At 44.2% G+C, this 24,766-nt stretch overlaps 1 protein-coding gene across 1 annotated transcript; it reads left to right on the top strand.

Moving 5' to 3' along the window:
- The first annotated feature begins 391 nt into the window (after positions 1-391).
- On the top strand, positions 392-24,766 carry ICMT (isoprenylcysteine carboxyl methyltransferase). Its single transcript, XM_068240523.1, has 5 exons — positions 392-726; positions 6,161-6,249; positions 11,131-11,300; positions 13,773-13,990; positions 14,516-24,766. The coding sequence occupies exons 1-5, from the start codon at positions 514-516 to the stop codon at positions 14,696-14,698; spliced, it is 873 nt and encodes a 290-aa protein (XP_068096624.1). The 5' UTR covers positions 392-513; the 3' UTR covers positions 14,699-24,766.

The following is a 24,766-nucleotide window of genomic DNA, read 5'->3' as shown; positions in this document are numbered from 1 at the left end:
GGCACCTGGTTACTGAATTATTGCATCTGGAGGTGTGTAACTACTTAATAAAAACTACTAAATAAAAATTTAATTGGGGGAAGTGACTACTTGATTAATTATCTGGAGGCATGTGACTACGTGGTGGGGGGGGGCGCAATCTCAGTGTTTGCCATGGGCGCTATATTGCCTAGATACGCCTCTGACTTTGTCTCGTCTTTTTGGGAAATTTTCAATTGCAAAGTGCTGTGAAGTTGAATATTATTCCCTAGGAGAAAACTCAGGTGAAAAGCTTATATGCAGATGGGCCTCCAACAACATGCACCCGCTTCCTTTTTTTTCCAGTGTGTGAAGCGCAACTAGCGTTCCGGATACTGGTCTCTCGGGTAGCATGCTTTCTCCGCGTGTTGTACGTATGGCCTGGCCTCCCACCAGCAGTGGCCGCTGCTATGGAGCTATCCAAAACTTTTCCAAACAGCTGACACTTTCTGCTTGAGCGGAAGAGCGCGCCGGTCTTCCTCTGCCTCTACCAAGATGGCGGAGGAGCGGCTGGTGGAGGAGGGCAGGGTGAGTGTGGTGAGCTTCCTCCTCGGGCTGTCAGTCATTTTCCTGCCGCTCCTCAACGCTCGCTTCACTGAGTTCGGGCACAGTATACTGGGGAGCACCGAGGGACGCATAGTGCTAGCTGTCTACGTAGCGCTGCTGTACGGAATACTCCTGCTGCTCTACCGGGGACAACTCTACCAGGTACTCTCTATAACTGCTCCACCGGAGAGCCTTCTGCCAAGTACACTGCTCTAGCAAGGAGCCTATATAACATATACTGCATAATATTACACTCCTGGGACACATCTGACAGGTACACTGCATAACATTGGTCTTCTGAGGACACCTTTACCAGCCCAGATGGTGCATATCACTGCTTTACTGTGGGTCTCTCTAACAGGTATTCTCCATAACAGTGCTAGATTTGGGACCCCTGTACTGTACCAAGCACGCAGCATAACCCTTCTCTACAGCACTCTTCTGCCGCTGCTCCCCTGGGACACCTCTACCCTATACACTGCTACACTAGACCCCTCTCCCAGTTATATTGTGTTACACTGCTTATCTGGGGACACCACTACCAGGTGGTGCATGTCACTGCTCTATGGTGGATCCCGCTAACAGTTACTCTCCATAACACTGCTATATTTAGGAACCCTGTATTGTACCATGGCATGCACACTGCATAACCTTTTTCTACGGGACCCATCTGCCAAACTACTCCTCTCTACCCTATACACTGCTATTGGATGTATGTACCAGGTACACAGGAACATAACATTGCTCTACAACACCCTTCTGCCAGGTACACAGCTCTACAGGGAGCCATATACAGTGATTAATACTCCTTTACTGGGGACAACTCTACCAGGTGGTGCATGTCACTGCTCTGCTGTGGATCCCTACAGTTACTCTCCATAACACTGCTATATTTCGGACCCTTGTACTGTACTATGTACACTACATAACCCTTCTCTACAGGACCCATCTTCCAAGTACACTTCTACCCTATACACTGCTGTTGGGGACCCATGTACCAGGTACACAGCATAATATTGCTCTACAACACCCTTCGGCCAGTTACACTGCTCTAAAGAGATCCATATACACTGCATAACACTGGGGACCCCTCTACCAGGTGCACTGCATAGCATTGCTCTTCTGGGATTCCTCCACTTGGCACACTGCACAGCATTGCTCTTCTGGGATTCCTCCACTTGGCACACTGCACAACACTCCTTTACCTGGCATTCCTCTGTTGAGTATGAGGTATACTGCAGGTACACTATATAACACTGCACTACCTTATAGCCTCTGCCATGCACACTGCTTTGCACTGTGCTACCAAGAAGCCTCTGCCAGGTACAATGCATAACACTGCTCCCCCATGGATCTTCTATCAGGTATACTGCATATTACAGATACCAGAAACCACAGTATCTGAAACGGTGCATAACATTGCTATTCCAGGAACCCTCTACCAGCTACTCTTCATAAGATTGTTGTACTAGGGGACCTCAACCAGGTACCAGTGTATCTTGTAGAGGTCCCCTAGTATAACAGTGGGAGCCCTTTGCCAGGTACACTGGTACCAACATGAAGAACCTTTACTGGGTATGCTGCATAACACTGCCCTTCTGAGGATGTCTCTGCCAGGTACCCTGCATTACATTGCTCTATGATGGACCTCTCTTCCAGGTACACTGCATATTTCTGCTGTACCAGTGAACTCTTTACCAAGCAAACTCACACTGCTGTTCTACAGGGATCCCTTCTACTAGGTACGCTGTGAATTGCTGCTCTTCCATGGAACCTCTCCTAAGAATCCCACTGCATACTGCTTTTGAGTTACACTGCATGCTGCCTCTTTACTGAGGAACTTGTACTGGGTGCACTAAATATTTTATCAGCTGTACTTGGGACCTGTCTACCAAACAGATCACCACCTGCTCCTCTACCAGATACCCATGTGCACTATACACTGCATAATGTGGTCCCTCTACCAGCTACACTACATATCGCTGCTTTGTTAGTAACATATCCTCCTTCTCTGTTCAGTCAGTCAGTATTTGGGATACATACCAGGTGTATTAAACACTGCTGCTTTACTGGGGACCCATCTATGAAACTCATAGCACACTACTGCGTCTATTAGGGCCCCTCTATCAGGTGCATACCAAGTGTGCTATATACTGCTTCTAATAGGGCCCCTCTACTAGGTACATACCAAGTGTGCTATATACTGCTTCTAATAGGACCCCTCTACTAGGTATATACCAAGTGTGCTATATACTGCTTCTAATAGGGCCCCTCTACTAGGTACATACCAAGTGTGCTATATACTGCTTCTAATAGGACCCCTCTACTAGGTACATACCAAGTGTGCTATATACTGCTTCTAATAGGGCCCCTCTACTAGGTACATACCAAGTGTGCTATATACTGCTTCTAATAGGCCCCCTCTACTAGGTACATACCAAGTGTGCTATATACTGCTTCTAATAAGGCCACTCTACTAGGTACATACCAAGTGTGCTATATACTGCTTCTAATAGGCCCCCTCTACTAGGTACATACCAAGTGTGCTATATACTGCTTCTAATAAGGCCACTCTACTAGGTGCATACCAAGTGTGCTATATACTGCTTCTAATAGGGCCCCTCTACTAGGTACATACCAAGTGTGCTATATACTACTTCTAATAAGGCCCCTCTACTAGGTACATACCAAGTGTGCTATATACTGCTTCTAATAGGGCCCACTCTACTAGGTACATACCAAGTGTGCTGTATACTGCTTCTAATAAGGCCCCTCTACTAGGTACATACCAAGTGTGCTGTAGACTGCTTCTAATAAGGCCCCTCTACTAGGTACACTACATGCTTCTGCTTTATTGAAATATGTAGCTCTGATCGTCCAGGAACCCCTCTATCAAGTGAACTATAAAGGTTCAGTTGTTGTGCTACTGTTGTTCTAACTGCTACCATCAGTTCAGGTACACTGATATCAGTACCATCTACACTGACATTTTTCACAGAATCACTGACATCCCTGCCAACTGCAAATGGGGGAGGGGGGGGGGGGCATGGAGGACTAGAAAACTGGAAGAGATCTGGGGTTGCTGGGACTGGGTTACAATACAGGGACACTGGAAAGTTGGGACATATTTTGCAGAGCATAAGAAGTCTGGAGCATTGGAAAGATTCACCATGCTAGTGGGGTTCTGATGATTTGGCACACTGAAAGTTGCACAAAGAATTGCCTAAAATTGACCACACCCACTTTGACCACACACCACCCATCTACAGCTCCACCACACTTGCTAAAATACATTTCTGTGGAGATCACTGTTGTGTGTTCTCCCTGTGTTTACATGGATTCCATCGGCACACTCCAGTTTTCTCCCACATTCTAAATACAGGTAGGTTAATTGGCTTTCCTCAGATTGACCTTAAAGTGTACCCAAGGTGAGTCTCTGGTAAAATGCTTACCTAAGAAGAATGAAGCCTGTGGAGGCTTCCCACATCGTCCTCCCGAACACCGTTGCTACTTGCAGACCCCCAAAAGAAATCTGACGAGTGTGTCAGATTTCCTCATTGTGATCGCGCTCCTCTTTTTGCGCAAGTCCGGCCATACTGCACCTGCGTGAGTACAGCCACACCTGTGCAGTAAACTGAAGCTGTTCTATGCTACTGCACTGACGCGGCCATGACTGCACATTGAATAGGAGTGCGGCCCAGATGTTCCAGAGGGTCCAGAAGCTTCCCTCTTCTTTGGTAATTATCTTCTTTTTGACCTCAGGTTCGGGTTTACTTTAAGCTAGGCATACACTGGCAAGTGTTTCTTTAAAGCAAACCTGTACTCTTCAAAAAAAAGTGCTTCTTGTTGTTGTGGCTGCGCTCCCCTTAGAGTACGGCAGAGTCTGAGTAGTAAGCCAAAGCTGCTTGTTCACAAGTGGTTTTGTGCTATTGCGCAGGCATGACTGTACTTGCGCATGCACAGTATGGCCACACTTGCACGCGAAGGGGATTGCGACTGCAAGTTATAATAGGGCCCTGAGCAGCGGTGGTGGAGTCGAGGAGGATGTGGAAAGTCTGCAGCATTCAGAGGCTTCCCTCTACTTCGGTGACTATCATTCCCCCACCCCCCACTTGGGAAATTACAGGTTTGCTTTAAAAGGATTGGATAGTGAGATTTAAAAAGCATCACATTTAGCAAACATTTATTAAAAACTAGAGTGATATTTGATTTAAATATTGATCAAGCATCAAATTCATGTCGGTGGACTGCTGCTTGGGTGGCCATTAGCATTGAAAAGTACTTGTACACACAGTAGACTGTCACTTGAATACAAGCAACTCAGGCACAAAAGTCTGTTTTGCAAGTAGCTTTACTCTGCACTTACACCTTTGCCAACTGCCAGGTATACTAATACCTCAGTCAGGTACACTGTGGTCATTGCACTGTCATTTCTACTGGATGCTGCTCTTCCAGCTTTATTGCTATTTCTACCATGTATATTGATATAGCTGGAACTGTGCGGATACTTTGGCACCGCTGGGCTTATGGCTCTGATATCTCTAGTAGTTAAAATTGTACCACTGTTCATTGCATAGGTTTCTTTGGACATACACCTTTCCCACATGCCTTGATTTTTTTCATGCTTTCATACTTCATGATTTCATACTGTCTGTACCAACTACATTGGTATCAGTAAGGTTTGTGGTCACATACCCCAGTTTTCTTTGCACCTGTCTTTGTTAATCAGGTCATTTGTGATATTTGTATTATGGGCAGGGAAGAGTCTCTGATTTACAGGCAAGGCTACATAATAGGCTAGCTACAGGCAAGTGACACAGTGGCATTCCCAGAAACGTCTCTGGCTATAGTGCTAATGTTTCTGTGATGTGATGGTGTGCAGTTTGTAGATTCCTCTGGCCATTTCTTGTCCATCCAGGATAGGAGATTAAGAGATTTGTGTTATTTCAGTTAATAAGCTTTCTCAGGTCACAGTAAGCGGAGCTTACCGCAAAGCTGATTGACCACAAGTTGTGTCACAGAGGAAGTGCTGCTGGTGTCTGCATTGTGAAACCATCTTTGCAAGTTGTACGTTACTGTTAAACCCATTTTAATGCTTTTGTTGTTATGAGGTACTGCGCTTTGCCCATTGCTGTTACACTGCTAAAGAATACCTGTCAGCTCAAAGGCAGCTGAATAACTGTTCTGCTTTTCCCCTGTATGTCATGTGGAATATGGTAAATCTCATTTCCAGCTCCAGCTTTTAAATTTAACTAATTCCTCCCTCTCTTTCCCCATCAGACACGGTTTACTGATTCAAATTTATTGCCTCATAGAACACGCCATTGTCTTACTCCATATCTGCATACTAGATCCAAGGCAATCAATTCAGTCAGTGGTGCCGAATAAGTGGTTTGTTGCCATATCTGTATACTAGATCCAAGGCAGTAACTTCAGTCAGTGGTGCTGAACAGGTGCCTGGAACTAGCATGCATTTAATGAATCATTCCATGACGGCCTCCATCATACAGGTGGTTAGCTTGTGATGAGTAGGCTCTTCTTTAAATAAGCCAGCTTTATAACCCAGCTTGTATAATAATAAATGTCTCTCTTGCAGGTAGCCATCAGAGCTGCTTTCCTAGGCTTTGCATTCGGCTGTGGATTGATTGTAAGTGTCAGTCAGTCACCATGGAGGCACTTTGGATGGTGAGTATGTATAGAGTGTATGGTCCCCAGATCCCAAGGCTTACTTCTTAATTCCTCTATAAACATTTACAAAGAAGCAACAAAACTATTGCCTCAGCTTCACCCAGTTGTCGCCTGTGGCTTAACCTGTTTTTTTTTTTTTTTTTCCTGAATTGCAGATGCAGGATATAACATTTTACTCATGACATGGTATTAAATATGCCTACCATAAGGACTTTGACCAGTTCAAAGAGATGAATTGCAGTTGCTAAGACACTTTATGTACCACTTATTTAAGCTGAGGCATGCAATCCAGGCCCAGTTTGGCTAGGTACCCAAGTATTTAGCCATCACCCTTATAATTTACCCTTTTACAAAGGAATGAAACCAAACATATTTTTATTCTTTATAACTTTTTTTATGGAAAAAACAAGTATGCTTAAATGCCTACCTACGGCCTCTGCTCAGGGTCCCTATACAGGACTCCTGAAGTGAGGAGGAGAATATGGAGGATGACATGTTTATTTCCTTTTAAACAATACCAGTTGCCTGGCAGCTCTGCTGATCTCTTTGGCTGCAGTGGTGTCTGAAGCACACCAGAAACAAGCATGCAGCTAATCTTATCAAATCTGACAATAGTGTCAGAAACGCCCCATCTGTTGCATGCTAAAAGTATTATGCTGGGAATACACATACAATTTTCTGTAAGATTCTCTGTAAGATTTACCTGCTAGATAGATAAATTCCAACATGTTGGAAGTTATCTATCTAACCATCTATCTGCCTATCAATTAAGCATTGTTCTACTCAGCAGGAGATAACCAGAAGACAATGCACCAGAGATAATGACCAGTCTCTACAGAAAATAATCTAATTATGCATTCTAACAGAAAATCTAAAGCCCAATGTACACGATACAATTCTTTGTACGATTCGATTACGATTCTATTTACGATCCGATTACATCCGACATGTCCGGGATTCGATTCGATTTGCCATTGTTTTGCAATGGCAAATTGAATCGAATCCCGATCGGGCATGTCGGATTTAATCGGATTGTAAATAGAATCGTAATCGAATCGTACAAAGAATCGTATCGTGTAGATTGGGCTTAACAGGAACATCTAACAGAAGAATCTAACAGAAAATTGTATGGTGTATTCCCAGCATAGAGGCAGATGATCAGCATCTACTGCTTCTGCATGAGAGCCGCTCGCATTAGTGCTGACGTCATCTTGAGTGTACTGCCCAGTAGTTCTGCGCCTGCGCAGTACACTCCAGATGTCAGCGTGACCACGAGCGGCTTTTCACGCAGGCACAGTAGATGCCGACCTGGTGAGGTCGGCATCTGCACTGGAGGGGATCCCAGGCCACTGGCTGGGTGCGGAGCTGCGGCGAGGGCACAGGACGGCTGCCAGGGGCTGGAGGAAGCCCCGGGTAAGTAGATTTTTCTTTTTTTCCTTTAATTAGCTCGGACTTTCCCTTTAATGAGAACAGGAAACTGTTTATTATGTCCTTATTTATGTATGCTCAGAAATGTCTTTTGGTATGGAAACTACCCCAAGTTCCAACAGTAACAGACTGGACGACTCTGATCAATACTAGTATGCAGTATTTACAAACTGATATACCTCACCAATCAGCTGTTGCTTTAACAGCTAAAAGGTGCTACCTGACCTTCATCAGTGTCTCTACTGGGTATCCTTAGCTAGTGCAGTCATCAAGTTTCCTCACAGCACGCTTAAGTTTCCCTTTTAAAGAGAATCTGTAACACCCCCCCCCCCCCCCCATTCCGCCGGGAGATACCTCATGAGGGGGAATCCCCTAGTTTTTAAATGAGGCTTCCACCATCCTCCTAAGCCTCTGGGTTCCAGCGCTGTTTGTCCCCGAACACTCAGTGTTCTCCCCAGAGCCATTTACCTGGGCGGGCCGCCCGGCTGATCTCCCCCGAGCGCTCGGGTAAAATTATCCAGTTCTGTGCGGCTCATTAGTGAGCAGCGGGGGCTGTATCATTGCAGCCAGCCGCTGTCACTCAGGGACGCTGCCTCCGCCCTCCTCCTCAGTTCCCGTCTGTTGTGTGGAGGGGCGGGGAATGCAGGGACGTCAGCCACGCAGCTCAGTTGAGCTGAAGAGAGAGGAAGCGCGGCTCTCGGAATGTACAGCCAGACGCTGTCCTCCTCATCCTCTCCCAGTACTAGCAGCACATAGGAGCTGGAGATAACGCACAGCTGTGTGCTTTGTAGAATGTTTTGCCAGACACTCTCCTGCTCTCTGGTCCTGCTGCCAGCAGCAGCATGTTTGTGTATGTGCGAGTCTCGCTTGCTTCTAATGGAGGAGGGGGCCTCTAACTCAGCTGCTGCCAGCCAGAACTTTATGATGCTGCCTTGACCCTTTTACCACCATGATTATCTTGTCCTGTCACTGCCTTTCCCGGGCCCTGATTAATGCCCGAGGTGAGTGTCAATGGTGAGAGTGAGCTGCAGCTTGTGGGGGGCAGGCACAGAGTGATTAGTAAGAGACACCCAGGCCACATCTCCAGCAATATCCCTTGTGACTGACAGTGTCACATTACAACCAGCAGCCAGGTTCAATCTGCCAATTTGAAAGTGAAACTACCAAGCTTTTTTTCCCCATGTTTCCTATGTACATGGGTGGTGTAAGAGGGGATATCTGGGCGTATCGCATGATATTGATAAGCTGCCTGCTTATCAATATCATGCTATAGCCCAAAAATCCTCATTTCCACACTGGGACCACCCATGTATATGGGAAAAGCTGCTAATTTCATGGTTAAATCAGTTAGTAGTTAGAATTTTAAAGGACACTTTAACTTGTTAAAGGAAAATGGCCAGTTACTTAAATGGGGCTTCTTCCAGACCCTTAAGTTGTTCTTGTCCCTTGCAGTCGTTCCACACCGCTGTGTTCCTCTCTGAACGCTGCATGCGCAGCCAAGTGTCACTCGCCTCCTCCATCACATTCCCGTGACCGGTAGCATTCTGCACTTGCGCAGTAACTAAAAATTGCTACTGCGCATGGGCAAAGCACTCCTGACCACAGGAGCACGATCGAGGAGATGTGAGGCTAAGTAACAGAGCAGCGTGGAATGGAGGTGAGGGCAGCAGGAGGACTTTAGGGGGCTAGATGAATCCCCAGGCAAGTAGCTAGCCTAATTTTTCTTCAGTTAAGTATCCCTTTAACCTCTTCCCGACCGCGGCACGCCGATGAGCGTGGCCGCAGCGGCAGCCCCAGGACCGCCTTACGCCGATAGGCGTAAAGTCCTGGGGCCAGCTAATGCAGAAGATCGCGCGCAGGCTGCGCACTCATCTCCTGCTTGGGGAGCGGAGTTCCGCCCCGCCTTCAGTCTCCGAGCGGCTATTGCCACTCGGGAGACTGTTAGACGGCGTGACCGCCGTCTATTTGCATGTACAGCGCTGCGATCAGCAGCAGCGCTGTACTGGGGGTAGGAGAGCGATCGGCTCTCGTAGGCAGAAGCCTATGACAGCCGATCGCCGTCATTGGCTGGCTGTGGGGAGGGAGGGAAGGGATTTAAAGAAACTTTTTTTTTTTTTTTAAAGCACCAACAATAATATTTATATATAAATAAAAAAAAAAAAGCATAGGGGGGGGGGGGGGAGCGATCAGACCCCACCAACAGAGAGCTCTGTTGGAGGGGAGAAAAGGGGGGGGGGAATCACTTGTGTGCTGTGTTGTGCGGCCCTGCAGCTTGGCCTTAAAGCTGCAGTGGCCTATTTTACTAAAAATGGCCTGGTCACTAGGGGGGTTTAGCCCTGCGGTCCTCAAGAAGTTGAGATTCCACTACAACAAGACCGAGCCTAGTCTGTCAATTTAATGTTGTGGGGAGGGGGGGTGCGCGCGATTTCCCACCTAGTAACACTCAGCATAACCTTCCCCACCCGGCTGCTTTTTCATACCACCCGGCTGGAAAAAATTTCTGGGGAGAACACTGACACTGGCAAGGTAAGTATTTGCCTTCCACAATCCTGCGCAGTAGCGGCTTTCCTATTATGCTCAGGCCGAAAATGGCTGAGCCCGATCAGGTCTGCTTTACTGCGCAGGCGTCTTGTGCCTGTAAAACGAACCTGATCGGGCTCAGCTATTTCTGTCGTAGCCCATTGGAAGGTCGCTCAGCGTTGGAGCCGAGGTGAAGGTAAATATTGCAGGCGCTGCTGTGCTGCATTTTGGGGGCTGCCAGCGATGGATGACTAAAGGCTTAGGAGAATGGGGGAAGCCTCATAAGGATCCAGAGGCTTCCTCCTCCCAAGGCAAGTATTCCCCAGGGGAGGAGGGGGGGTGTCAGATCCTCTTTAAGGACAGATTGTTACAGATTCTCTAATGCTGGGTACACACGATGCGTTTTGTCGGTTGATTTCCCGTTCAATCTTCAATTAGTTTTTCCGCTTGCTTTCCCACTCGAGTCTCTTATCTTTTCTTATCAATTTCCATTCACTTCTATGAGAAATTGAGCGGTAAAATGATCGAAAGTAATATCGGACATGTCGGAAATGATCAAACGCATCTATCAACCGCAAAAATGCCACGTGTGTACCTGGCATAAGTTTTCAGTTAGGGCCTTCCATGTTTTGATCAGGTACTTTTGTCAGTTCTAACTTTATTTAAATTGCAAAATTTGAATGGGCCCCATGTGGTTCCTGCGTTAGAAATATGCTATATAGAACAAGTTGTGCAGACTATTGTTTTATCACACCCCTTGCATCATTTCTGCATTATCTATGGGTATTTATTAAGTGTGCACCTCCATTGATTTAATTTATGCATTAGAAATATTGACATGGCATCTGTAATGAGACTAGCAGTCTCAGTATAATTATTATATGGATATTGACACCCACAGTACAGATAACTCTTTGCCTTTCCTCCTAGCTATGTCTGCTCGCTGTCATTCTTCCACTACTCAGAGTATCTAATCACAGCAGTGAACAATCCGAAAAGTCTATCTCTGGACTCCTTCCTGTTAAATCATAGTTTGGAGTACACACTGGCCGCTGTCTCCTCCTGGGTGGAGTTCACCATTGAGTTAACCATATTTCAAGGTTTGTGGCAGGCTTTGTCAGAAATCATTTGAAGCTTAATGTCATAATACAACATGCATTTTTCATTTATTACCCTAGTTTATACTTTTATGCAACTCTTCCATGCAGTGAGTCATTTGACTTAAAGGATACATGAGGTGGCATGATGAGATAGACCTGTATGTACAGTGCCAAACACAGAGATAACTATGCTGTTGTATTCCTTTTTTTTCTTTCTCTACCTGAAAGAATTAAAAAATAGGCATGCAAGTGACAGTTTCTGTCTGAGTTGGGACTGTGTCGGACTGCAGTGTAACCCTCACTGATAAGGAATTACAGCCATAAAACACATTCCTTGCAGAAAATGGGTTCTTTGGGCAGAAAAGACAAAAAAAGGGTCAACAATTCATAGATTTTAGTTCTGGCATACTTCAAGGCAGGTGTCATTGAGCAGACAATGAAATGGTATAAACTTAAAAGTCATTTGTGTCCCTCGCCGTAGTTCCGGGGTCCCACTGCCAGCCTCTAATGATCGCTGTCCTCCAAAGGGTCAGCACTTTCTGAGCATTCATGCGTCCATGTCACTGGGAGCATACTGCGCATGCGCCGGAGACACTGACTCATTGGGGGTCAGCAATCTTTAGAGGCTGCCAGGGGGGCCTGGAGACGACTGGAGCAGCAGTGAGGGGCACACATGTTTTTTTTTTTTTTTTTTTTTTTTTTTTTTTTTTAGGGCTTAGGGAAGCCCCAGGTAAGTGAAACATTTATTTTGTCACCTGGGAAATCCTTTAACCCTCCTGGCGGTCTAATGAATTCCGCCAGGAGGCAGCGCAGCAGTTTTTTTTTTTTTTTTTTTTAAATCATGTAGCGAGCCCCGGGCATCCCCCCGCCCGCTTCGATCAGGAAATCCCGTTCAAAGAACGGGATTTCCTGGAGGGCTTCCCCCATCGCCATGGCGACGGCGTGTTGACGTCAGCGACGTCGTGACGTCATTGGGAGTCCCGATCCACCCCTCAGCGCTGCCTGGCACTGATTGGCCAGGCAGCGCACGGGGTCTGGGGGGGGGGCGCGCGGCGCAACGGATAGCGGCGATCGAGCGCCGGGCGACGGCGATCAGGGTGCTGACGCAGCTAGCAAAGTGCTAGCTGCGTGCAGCAAAAAAAAAAATTAAACAAATCGGCCCAGCAGGGCTTGACAAAACCTCCTGGACGGTTAAAGCATGCTATATCTTATTATGGCAGTAGCAATACACTAGGATTTATAGATCACACTGCCTTATGGGCACACTTTTGTGCTGCATGGAATGCGCTGCTGCATTTCTATGTACAACATAGTGCTGTCCCATTTAGTGCCTTGAATGGGGTCAGCACTGCAATGGAGAGCAACACAGGTGCCATGGATTTCTGTAACCGGCACAGCCACCTGCATTTCAGAGTAATCCAGATGTTCACACGCCCCTACTTAGGTTCTTTAAGATCATTATAAAAAAAAGTGATCCAGCTATATTGCCTGGAATTATTAAAACATGTCTGCCATTAGCAATCATTTCAGACCATAATGTGTGATGCTGCAATTAGCTATACCCACAGAGAGAACCTTATGCTGAAGTTATTACAAGAGTAACGGTCTGCAATTCTCACTGGACTGGCGTTTTATACTGGACTTGAATTAAACTTTTACCATCCAATTATCCAGATATTTTTGGGGAGTCCATAATTGCAGCAATGTCAGCTTCATCATAGTTTTGTAATCTGCTTTTTCTGCATGGCTCCAATGAAGCTTGAAGATCAGAAAAGGCCCTGTTGACTACTGTATATCACCCCTGATAAGCTGAATTTTTTACACCTAAATTTTGGTTATAAAGTGTGTGTGTGTGTGTGTGTGTGTGTGTGTGTGTGTGTGTGTGTGTGTGTGTGTGTGTGTGTGTGTGTGTGTGTGTGTGTGTGTGTGTGTGTGTGTGTGTGTGTGTGTGTGTGTGTGTGTGTGTGTGTGTGTGTGTGTGTGTGTGTGTGTGTGTTTGCTACCTGCGGATGATATACTATGTGCCCCCTAAGCAAAGCACACCGGAGTGCATAGCTACCCCTCCTCGCTCCAGCTTGCATTTTTACTTCTCTCTGGCAGATTCTGAACTAGCCACTAGAGCTCCAAGAGAAGCAAAGATGCAAGATGGAGCAAGAAGAGGTAGCTATGCAATCATCCGCAGTTCGCACTCTGCATGGGGGGCTATGACAGCACATTGGGAGGGTCAGCAGATCAGGAGATTTGGCTTATTTTTAGGCCAAGAATGGGGCGAGGGCTTAACTGCAGATCGGCCCAGCTGCGTTGATATATGGTATTTTTTTTTATTATTATTATTCTTGGTTCAGACTGGCTAAGCTGATCTTTGATATTGGGTTTGTAGGATGTTCATAAACATACCTAAAGATAGCAGATGTTACCACTAGTGTGTTATGTGCAGTTGAGTTGCTGTAATCTGTGGGAATTGCCTTTCAGAACTGAAGCAAATAACATGGCTGAGTGCGATTGGGCTGGTGATGGTCATCTTTGGTGAGGCCCTTAGGAAATCTGCAATGCTTACAGCTGGCTCCAACTTCAACCACATCGTCCAGAATGAGAAGTCAGAAACGCACACTCTGGTGACCTCTGGTGTTTACTCCTGGTTTAGACACCCTTCTTATGTAGGCTGGTTCTACTGGAGTATTGGGACACAGGTAATGTACCATTCATTACTATGAAATGTAGTAACAGAGGTTTCTTTTCTCCACTATTGTTTTTTTCACCTCTAATGCTATCATTAGACCCTTATAACAAACCATGAACTTATGAACACAACAAAAGGTCATATATGAACACAACAAAAGGTCATATATATGGCATGCACAGTATATGCCTAGATGTAAATTCTCTGACCAGTGTTCATCTCCAGCCCTTCATGGGGTTCTTTGAAATCTTATGTAGGTGATCAGGCATGTTATACTACCTATGGAAACTTATAATTCTTTAAAGGGGGTGGAACCGCCAATTGTTAACTCTTGTCTTATTAGAAGCAGATTGCAGCCTTGGGGAAAAAGGGCCCATACAGAAGTTCTAACCATTTCACAATGTAGCAAGGACTGAAAATGTTTTGCCTGGATTGCATCAACTTTTTTTTCTTTTTACACCTTCCCTGAGCCCTGTAACCTCTTTTCACCCCTGCTAGTCTTTGCCATTTATTTGCTTCTCTTTTCGTCGCGCAGGTTTTGCTGTGCAATCCAATCTGTCTGATTGGCTACACTTTAGCTTCTTGGAGGTTTTTCCGCGAGCGAGTGGAGGAAGAGGAATTCTCACTGATCCATTTCTTTGGCAATCAATACATCGATTACAAAAGGAATGTCCCTACTGGCTTACCATTCATATCCGGAGTTAAGATAGAGCCATAACTTTGTAACGCAGCAAAAGGCTTATTTCTTGTTCCGAGGATCCAGAGTGCACCTGCTTCAGCACACATGATGCTGCCTGGACTGCTGCCCAATGTAAAACAAGTAGAGACATTTTACACTTGTCTTTTTAATAAAGAGGATTAACCAAGGGCTACGATGATCTACTCCACACAAGAGCAGAAGAGACTTTAGCTTTCAGCACAGTGATCCTGAGGGGACCAGTGCCTCTCTGTATTCCCAATATGGACAGTTACCAGATGGGGTTAGTATACACCTCACCCATGGCTAAGTTAACTTTTTTTCTAAAGAATGTTTTATAAATAATGACCTCTGAATCCATGCAGATAAAACATATTCTTATTTCTAGATTATTTAAATGCATGTTCAGAAATACTGGCTCAAAGTTCATACACAGTGCCAGACTAAAGCTAAACACTGGGAATGCCCAGTCTAAACACTGAGAAGGCAGGCCACGCCCATGTCACAACCTGTGAACTCCGACCTCGCCAGTGCACACTCCGTAAACACTGAAAATGCAAACCACTTCCACTCTACACATTAAAGCACTGGTCATGCCTACTCTGCACGCAGACCATGCCCACTCTACACTCTGGGAACACTGGCCACGCCCACTCTACACACCAGCAATGCTGGTCATGACCACTCTACACATCGGAAACACAGGCTATGCCAACTTTACACATTGGAAGTGTAAACCATGTCCAGTCTAAGCACTTAAAAGCTATCCCACTCCCCAGTATAAATGCAGGGTGGCCTGATGATACTAGACACACTTTTTTTTGTCATGTTTGAGCTGTAAGCCCACTGTGCAAAAGCGCATTGTGAAAGCAGAAACATTGCCTGGACTTGCCGTTATGCTGTTGTGGCTGCAGAACATACATGCTGAATACTGGCATAGCATAGGCTAAAAATTCAGTAAAAGAGAGCCCCATAAAGCTTCATTAGATTGGGCACTGAATAACTGGTGTAATTTATACCCTTTTACGTTTTTTTATCTTTTACAAAATATTTGTTGATGAGGTTTTTCATGTTACCTTTAGGGCTTGACCGGGTGTTCACAGCCACTACTTGCTGTGTCACAACTGTCAATCAATAGCCTGATATATAATGAAGGTTCTGTCCCAGGCTACAGGATGCCAGAGGATCAGAGAATAAGCAGAAAACGGCCGCAGCATACAGAGTGTCCTGTACATTCAGTAAATGTTCCCCGCCTCCAAGATGCTGCTTATTACTTGGTAAATGTGACAGTGAACAAAGGCCTTTGATATTCCCATAGAGCGCTATGGCGTTCATTTTCCTGGCAGCAATACAATGTATTCTCAAAGAGAAAATTGCAGGGAAAACAGACTGCCAAGATGGTCATTGGAGACTGAAAGCTGCATGCTAACTTCAGTTTTTCCTCAGCTGAAACAAAAATAACTTGAGATAAAATCTAGAGTGGGCCCAGGCATGACATAGTTAATAAGGTCTTTGGTGATCCCTCATGTAATCAAGAGATGGTCAGTGAGATGGGAATCTTTCTTGTTTGTCTGCAATTAGTATTCAGCTTGAAATTTGGCGAACCAGATGTACTTCCTGCTGATTTGAATGCACCCAATTCCAAGCTTCGTACAATCTGCATTAAAATAAGCCTGAACTGAACATAAACTGATGAGGTAAACACATAATCCGTGGTTCTACTCATAAATGGAATTATTTTTTTTTATCCCAGTTTTATTTTGTGTTTAAACACTAGAAACCTAAGATTAAAGTTTTATTGTCAGTTGAATGATGACCGTTTTAGATGTTTTACAAAAGCCCATCTTGAGCTATTGACTTTATCTATTCCTTTCACTCAGAATTGTCTCTCTGCCATGCCAGAGTTTTATAGCCTGTAATTAGTTACGAGTGACAGTTAGCTACACACTCTCACTGATGTCCAACTGAAGGAAAACCATCATTCTTACCCCTACAAAGAAAAAAAGGAACGCTGCCTAATTCTATTAAAGGGAACCAGAGATGAATAAGGGAAAATATTTTATACATACCTGAGGCTTCCTCCAGCCCCATCTAATTGGATCGCTCCCATGCCAAAGGCCTCCGCTGCCGGCAGCTATGACAAACTGGTCCCGTCACTGACTTCATCGGAGCCAGCCTACACAGGAGAAGTGCGCTCTCTACGTATCTCTCCAGCAGCTGTTGGAGAGATAATCAAACAGCACACTTCTTACGCTAGACTGGCTCCGACTGACGGAAGTGCGGGGACCCGGTTATTGTAGCTGCGGGCAGCGGCGGACGGTAGCGTGGGAGCGATCCAGGCGGATGAGGCTGGAGGAAGCCGCAGGTATATATAAAATCTTTTTTTTAATTTTCAGCTCTGGTACACTTTAAGGCCACGGACTGTACATACACCTCATCATGTCAAATGCCACTTCTTTAAATTTACATGCAAGTTGGAAAAATTAGCACCTCTATTTTACTCTCGTAGGAGTGCCAATCACTCCACCTTCGCCCTACAAAGCTAAATAGGGTGCTCTGTTAATGTGCCTATACTGTACTCATTCCAAAACTTTCACCTGAAATGATCTATTATTATTGCAGATGGCAAAACATTAAAACATTAAATAGGGTACCTAGCTTAGGTTAGTGTTCCACTTACCTCCGTATAATGTAATTAGAACTTCTCAAATAACTGACAGCTTCAACATAATGGAATAGGTTAGAGTGATTGAGGAGACTTGGGTAGCTGATGGGAAGCCAGTTAAACAGCTGAATAAAGAGATGGTTTGGGGAATAATCACTTTTTTTCAGCTAATATCTTTTAAAAAAACAAAAAAAAGTTAAGGTGTTCCTTATAAATGTTATTCTCATTCAGTGCCTTTCCAATGACTCTTCATGGCATTTCCCTTTTAACACGGTGGTGTAGTGGTTAGCGCTCTCACCTTGCAGTGCTCGGTCCCTGGCTCAAACCCCAGCCAGGGGGCTATCTGCAAGGAGTTTGTATGTTCGCCCCATGTCTGTGGGTTTCCTCTGGGGACTCCGATTTCTTCCCACATCCCAAAAACATACAGAAAAGTTAATTTGCTTCCCCCTAAATCGGCCTTAGACTATGAAAGACATATGACTACAGTAGGGATTAGATTGTGAGCTCTTCTGAGGGACAGCTAAATGACAAAACTCTGCTCTGCATAATGCTGCGGAAAATGTTGGCTAATACATAATAATAATACCCTGCTATTGGTAGAGTCTAGTCTTATATTCACAGTGGCAGAATAAGACACAGTCAGAAGTGTGTATAGTGTTCTGAGTTTTATGTTAAGGGGTGAGGTGGAATGGCAAATAACATTTCTTCCTATATTACAAGAATTTTCACAAACCGTATACCTCAGATTCTTATGTACATTTGTTGTGTAGCTTTAAATACAGACTATTGTATTGACTTTCTGACCTTGCTAAGTCTGAAGTACTAAAGAGGAGATGTGCCCATACCACCCCACAAAGCTTTTCCACAAGTAGCAATCTGGTTTTGATTGCAGATCGCAAAATGCTAGGTGCTTTGTAACTGATAGAAACCACGTGGGGATGTTTCCATGATGCTGTTTTTGTGACTCGATGTTTCGCAATCGAAAATCCTCCTGCATCTTTCAATCTACTTCCTATACAAAGTATATTACCACAGGAAAATCGCATAGCACTTGTGCTACGCAATTATTATTTTTTTATTTTTTGCAATCCGGCAGTTTATTTGATGCGTCAAGTATGAAGTATTAATGTCATGTGATCTTCTGAGTCTTAGTAATGTAAAGCAGGGTAGAGGGTATTCATATGTGTAATTATTATTTATTACAGTAATACCCCATTTACTAATGCCTTAAAGTATACCTGAACTGTACCAATCTCCCTCCCATCAGATGTTGATTGTGACAGTCTCACCCTCCACTGCCACCTTAGTCCCAATCACCATTATGCCAATTTCAGAGCCTTGTGATCCGGAGGTTTGCATATGCACACTGACTCTGATGTGACTATGGTCAAGCCCAGGAGTTTTGGTTGCTTGGGCCACACTAGACTGGGGAGGTCCACTGAGCACACCAGGAAAATCCTGGCTACATATGGAGAGGAAAAATGCAGGAATGGGAGGAGCGTCTGTCACAAATGACATCCAATGGTTCTATAGTGTAGGGGGGTGATTATCTTTGTTTTTTGTTTGTTCAGTCCAGGTTTTCTTTAGCTTACATCTGTTTGTTGTAAAATGTATGCCCCAGCACAAGAGCTACTGATATTTTTGTAGTTAAAATGTACTAATCATTGGCATCAACAATAGAACATGATAATTTGCAAAGACTTAAAAACCTTTACTGGAGTATAGATGGAATGTGCTGGGATGGTGGAATTTTAGGACAGGTTTTGGAATTCACTTCTACAAAACAATGCAAACTCCATTCACAGCTGCTTCAGTTGGTATAGCATATTCATTCACTTAGTGCACTATTGATGCGCCCTGCCAGATATGAGTGCAACTCCCTAGTTCACACTAGTTAGTAAGCAAGAGCCTAGTGTAGTTCTATGCCACTGATGAGTGGGAGCAGCTACTAGGGCCTTGGGAGAGGGGTAATAGTGGCATCATGGGAAGTTGGAAGGATTGAGTGTGCTTTACAAGTACTCTTCCTTTACAAACACATCGGCCTCAATTCACTAAGCTTATCGCCAGTCTTTAATAACTCTTCTAGAATCAGGGACGGATCTAGACCAAGTTGCGCCTGGGGCAAGGTCAGGTTTTGGCGCCTAAAGGTCAGGTTTTGGCGCCTAAACTGCCATTCCCCATCCAGTTTTGGCGCCTAAAGGTCAGGTTTTGGCGCCTAAAGATCAGGTTTTGGCACCTAAACTGACATTCCCCATCCAAATTTTGCCGCCTTTTTAAGAATTCAACAAACTGCGCCTGGGGCAAGAGACCCGCCTGCCCCCCCCCCCCCCCCTAGATCCGTCCCTGTCTAGAATTGTTACCATGGTGATAAGGCATGTAGTATTCAGGAAACATTTTACCTCAGGCAAACCTGAAGTTAACTCTTCTGTCTTTAAGTTAACTCTTTAATCCTTAAAATAACTCCAGAGTTAGACAGGCTGTTCATTAACTGCGTGTGAAAATAACTACAGAGGAGGTAAATTAACTACAGAAGAGGTAACATAAGGAATGAAGAGATAAGATAACTCTTACTGTGTGGAGGTAAGTTTTCTCTTGCCTTATTATTTCCAGCATGATCTTAGTGAATTGAGGCCATTGTCCTATGGTGACCTTGATTTAAATGAGTTCTTGAAGCCACCAGCGATATCGAATAGGTGGTGTATCAGAGAGAATGCAGGGTAAAGAATGTGTTCTGGCCAGTTTTTCCAGCAGGGTTTAATAATTAAATGTTAGGGCCCATTCAGACTGCACGCGTTTCCAGCCGCGTTTTGGAAACGCGTGCAGGAGGCTGACACGCACGACATCAGACAGTGCATAGAGTGCACTGTCTGATGTTCACACTGCATGCGTTCCGGACCTGTGCGGTTCGGGAACGCATGCTGCACGCAGATTTTGTCAAAACGCGCGGCTGTCCCATTCACTTTTCAGTGATGGGATCAGCCACGCAATGCACACAAACGCGGATGGCGTGCGTTCGTACGCGTTGCAGTCCGCACGCGTTCCGCACGCATGGCCATCCGCATTTGTGATCTGAACGGGCCCTTAGAAGTAAGCTGAACATCTATATTATATCTTCAATATCAGTCGTCATTTCATCCACAGAATATTTCATATCTATACTTTAGTATTCATTGATCTAAATGTCAGTGTGGAACTTCAAACTGATTATGAATCTGTCTGTGTTTTATTTTTATATACTTGATCTTTTACTTGTACAATTCAGTTCATCATTTCTTTCTGCTTTTTTGTTTGTATACTGCTTATTTATTGTCCTAGCTTTAATGCTCCTGTGAGGGATCATCATCATGTTTTTACCAGAATGCTAATACAGTTGTCTAGAGTTGAATATCAGATCTGTTGGTCACATCAGTTTACCTTTGTGTTGAGGCGGATGGGACCAGAGCAGCTAATTGTAGCACGTTGAAAATGGGCGTGCACTAAATAGCAGATGTCGGGGCCGCCCGCTATGTAAGTTGCAGCTACCAATAGAGGGCATGAAGCTTCGGGGAGTAAAGGAGACAATGGGAAATGACGGGATTGAGCATGGCGTTTGTGTAAAGGATGGTAAATGATGGTACCAACATTTAAAAGTGCTGTCTATTCATATGATTGGACAGTGCTTGAGCGATGAGTTCATGTAAGCAGGCCCTGACACTGCTAAATTCAAAAGGTCAGCATGACTGTGACAACATTTTTTTTAAGAGGGGATACAATAGTAAATACTGTATTTTCATTTCAGATTTGATTCAAGCTTTTTGGGCTTGTGTTTTTCATTAGCTTCGTTACATTCTTTACTGCTAACAATTATGGGCTTGAATTCTATAGAAATTTGTCCTTCCCTGATGTAGGGAATAATGTAGCCATCACAGCTCCTGCTCAATATACAATGCAATTCCAGTTTTGACAACTGTGTGTCAAGCACATGCAGCACAGATCTGTGATGGTGTGTTGCAGCTCAAACAGGTGCTATATGTGCATGACATCCGTCACTAGGGATGGCCCTGCCTAGGAGAACAAGAAGTAGGAGATCAGCTGATAGATTTGTAAGGCCTTGATGTTTTGGTCATGATCATGCGTTAAACCAGGAAGTCATCACAGCAAATCAGAACCTTACAAATCAGCTGATCGTACTCGGCGTACTCCCCAGGCTCTTTTAGCCAGGTGCTCCACCCGGCTAGTTTTGATGAGCACCCGGCTGTCATTGGCTCACTTCCTCCTCTGCTGTAAGCAGAGTTGTGCAGAAAAGCGCTGACCCTGTATTCTCTCATCTTGCCCCACTTTTTTATGCTACCCGCCTGGAAAAAATGTCTGGGGAGAACATTGATACTGATCACATGCTTCAACATGAGTTCTCTTGGGCAGGGCCATCCCTATCCGTCACTTGGGTCAGAATATACAGATGTTGACTGTCTTAAGCTGTTTTTTTTGTTTGTTTTTTCCCTAAGGCGCTTCAATGTCCACCTTGGTGATCCCTGAGTTGTGCTGTTTAGGAATCTGAGCTACATGTTTTACCTTCATCTATTTTTATTATGCTATTTATTTTAAATGTCCTTTTGTCACTGACTACTATCTGATATTAAGCAATAGAAATCTTTTAGAATGTACGAGAGGTAAAGAGACCAAAGATTGAGCCTAGAATTGTGTGTTAATTATTTCTTGGGACTGCTCTATGAAACCTGAAGCCAAGAACATAAAAAGCTGTTGCCCATAGTAACCAAATTGTTTTCATTTAGCATTTTGCAATGTGCCCTGGAAAACCTGGTGGTTATTTACATACATTGCCTGTTGCCTGTTGGTACTTGTCATGCATCATCACTGCTGAGGGTGTGATGCTGTTTTGCTGCAGGGATCTGCCCCAATGAACTCTTTGGTTGTTATGAGCAACAGTGCCATTTTTATTAATCTGCTCCGACTTGTCCTTATTGTATCTGACAATTGTTATTTCTCATTTGCTTTACTATGTCCTTGTTAAATACAGCTGTGGTACATACTGCAGAATCTGATAATGTGGGGCAACAGGAGAGTAATATTCTTGTAGCTGTAAAAGTAAGGTATAAAAGTTTACTAAAGTGCACCAGTCACTTGATTACATTACAAGGAGAAGCTATGAGCAGTAATCGTCACCGTTGTTTTCTGGCTTACTTATGTACCCTATATTATATACGACTTGGAGCTGAGACGTATGCCAACTCACTGTGTAGCTCCTTTATGACAGATTCATTGTAAGTCTACATCCTGTCATTTTAGTTCTTCAGTGAACACATGTCCTGAACTACTACAAGTGGGATGAAACCCTATATATTTAAAATTAATCATCCAATAAGAAATTACTTGTTTAGCTTACCTATCCTGCTGTTTTTAGTGTTCACTGTATATTCCCTTTTTTCCCCAACCCAGCTTAGTGTTTGTTTTCTCTCCCTAGTGCCACAACTCGTGTAAACTCTTCAAAGGGAAGAGGGATTCAATTTCCTTCTGGTCACTTCCCCGGTCAGTGTCCTTATCTTATCTGAAATAGGAAGCATTCTAGTAGTCTGAGATTGTTACCGTAGCTAAAAAAAAAATAAAAAATTACCACAATGAACTGAAAGCAGATTAAAGCGGATTCAAAATCAAAAATTAACTATAACGAGTAACTTGTCTATACATCTTATCTAAAGTTTAGATAGTTTACACAGCAAATCTGGCTGCAAACAGCTTCAACAGTTTATGACGATTTAATCCTGTGATACAATGAGAGCAGCCATGTTCTGTTTGTCATCAGTACACAGGTAATCTGCAACTGCATCTCCACCCCTCAGCCTGTGAAAAATGCACTCCCCCCTCCTCTCTTCCACTGAAATCTCTGGCTAGTGACCTCCTTCTGCCCAGACTGAGCTCCCATAAGCCCTTGCTACATGGGTCTGAGTGCCTTGGCGTTTTGGAGAAGCTGTGGGCGAGGCTTTTTTTTTTTAGTTTATAGGGAATTAAGAGTATTAAAACAAAAAAAGTATTTGGCTTGAGGAATGCCCTATAAACAATAGGAAAGGAACACCAATTATGCAATGAATAAAAGTTCATCTCGGATCCACTTTAAGCTACAGTCCCTTTCCTGGTTATTTACTAAATCCGTGTTATATCAGATCTTAAGCGGTGGGAAATACGTAGGGATTATATATAAATGGTAGGCAAATGTATTTGTGTGCACACTTTAAACTGTAACATATCAGTGTTAATAATAACACAAGTATGAATGGCTGTAAAAATATTTTTATTTTGGATATTTTTTTTTAAGTTGCTTGGAAAGTACTTTGCAAAATATTTATATTTACAAAAAAAAAAGTTTGCTAGTTTTCCTTAAATATGCTTGTGAAAGCAAGCGGGAATTTATAATTTTAATACTAGATAAAGTCTTATTTTTCAGGTAAAAAGTCAAATTCACAAATTCAGATAGAGAACATAAAAAACAAGTTATTAAAGGACAGATGCAAGGTGGATTAAAAACAAAAGTCTGCTTACCTGGGGCTTCCTCCAGCCTCTGGCAGCTGATCTGTCCCTTGCCGCAGCTCCACTTCCATCCGCTGACCCAGGCTCCCCTCCGGTGTAGATGCTGACGCAAATCTACTGCGCCTGAGCGAGAACCTCTCTCGGCCGCGCTGACGTCATCTGGAGTGTTCACACTCCAGACAAAGTCAGCATGATTAACAGCGGTGCAAGCTCAGTAGAGGGAGACACCGAAGGGGGACCCCAGGCCACCCACCGGCTGGGAACGGAGCTGCTGCAAGGGCACAGGACTTCTGCCAGGGGCTGGTGGAAGCCCCAGGTAAGTAGAATATTGTTTTATATTACCTTGGACCACTCCTTTAAAGCTTATATATGTTGTCTGTCTTTTCCAATGCCTGTGCCTTCAGTGTCCATTAAGGCTCGGCCATTGGGCTGTTGAACATTTGTAGGTGGGGTGTAGCACCAAGTCAGGAAAATCAGAGGCTCCTTGTGTAGATGGGCCAGTAACAGAAGCTTCTGATCTACGCAAACATCAATCATAGACTCGCAGACAGCAAGGTTTAGAACTTTGCATAATTCTTGGTTCAGACACATAAAAATGATGCTGGTTCTAATTTCACCCTAATACTTACCTGCTGTTCCTGGTAGCTGTTACGTGACACCTGGTGTTGCTTTATAATGCCTGGTAGGCTGAATGTTTCTTTAGTACACAACATGCTTGCCTTAGCTGTATGTTGTGTAAAATGACAGGTGCACTTTAATATGCTTGTGCAGTTTCTGCAGACAATCAAATGTCACACAAACATTCATAATTGCTTTTCATGAAAATCCTGTGATTTCATTTATTACTGGGGCAGAACAGGGTTCAGAGTTCATTTTCCTAAATAAAATGACTTTCAAAACAA

This window comes from Hyperolius riggenbachi, chromosome 6, assembly GCF_040937935.1.
Source record: "Hyperolius riggenbachi isolate aHypRig1 chromosome 6, aHypRig1.pri, whole genome shotgun sequence".
NCBI lineage: Eukaryota > Metazoa > Chordata > Amphibia > Anura > Hyperoliidae > Hyperolius > Hyperolius riggenbachi.
The sequence above is the reverse complement of the archived record's forward strand: the minus strand, read 5'-3'. Positions and strand labels throughout refer to the sequence as shown.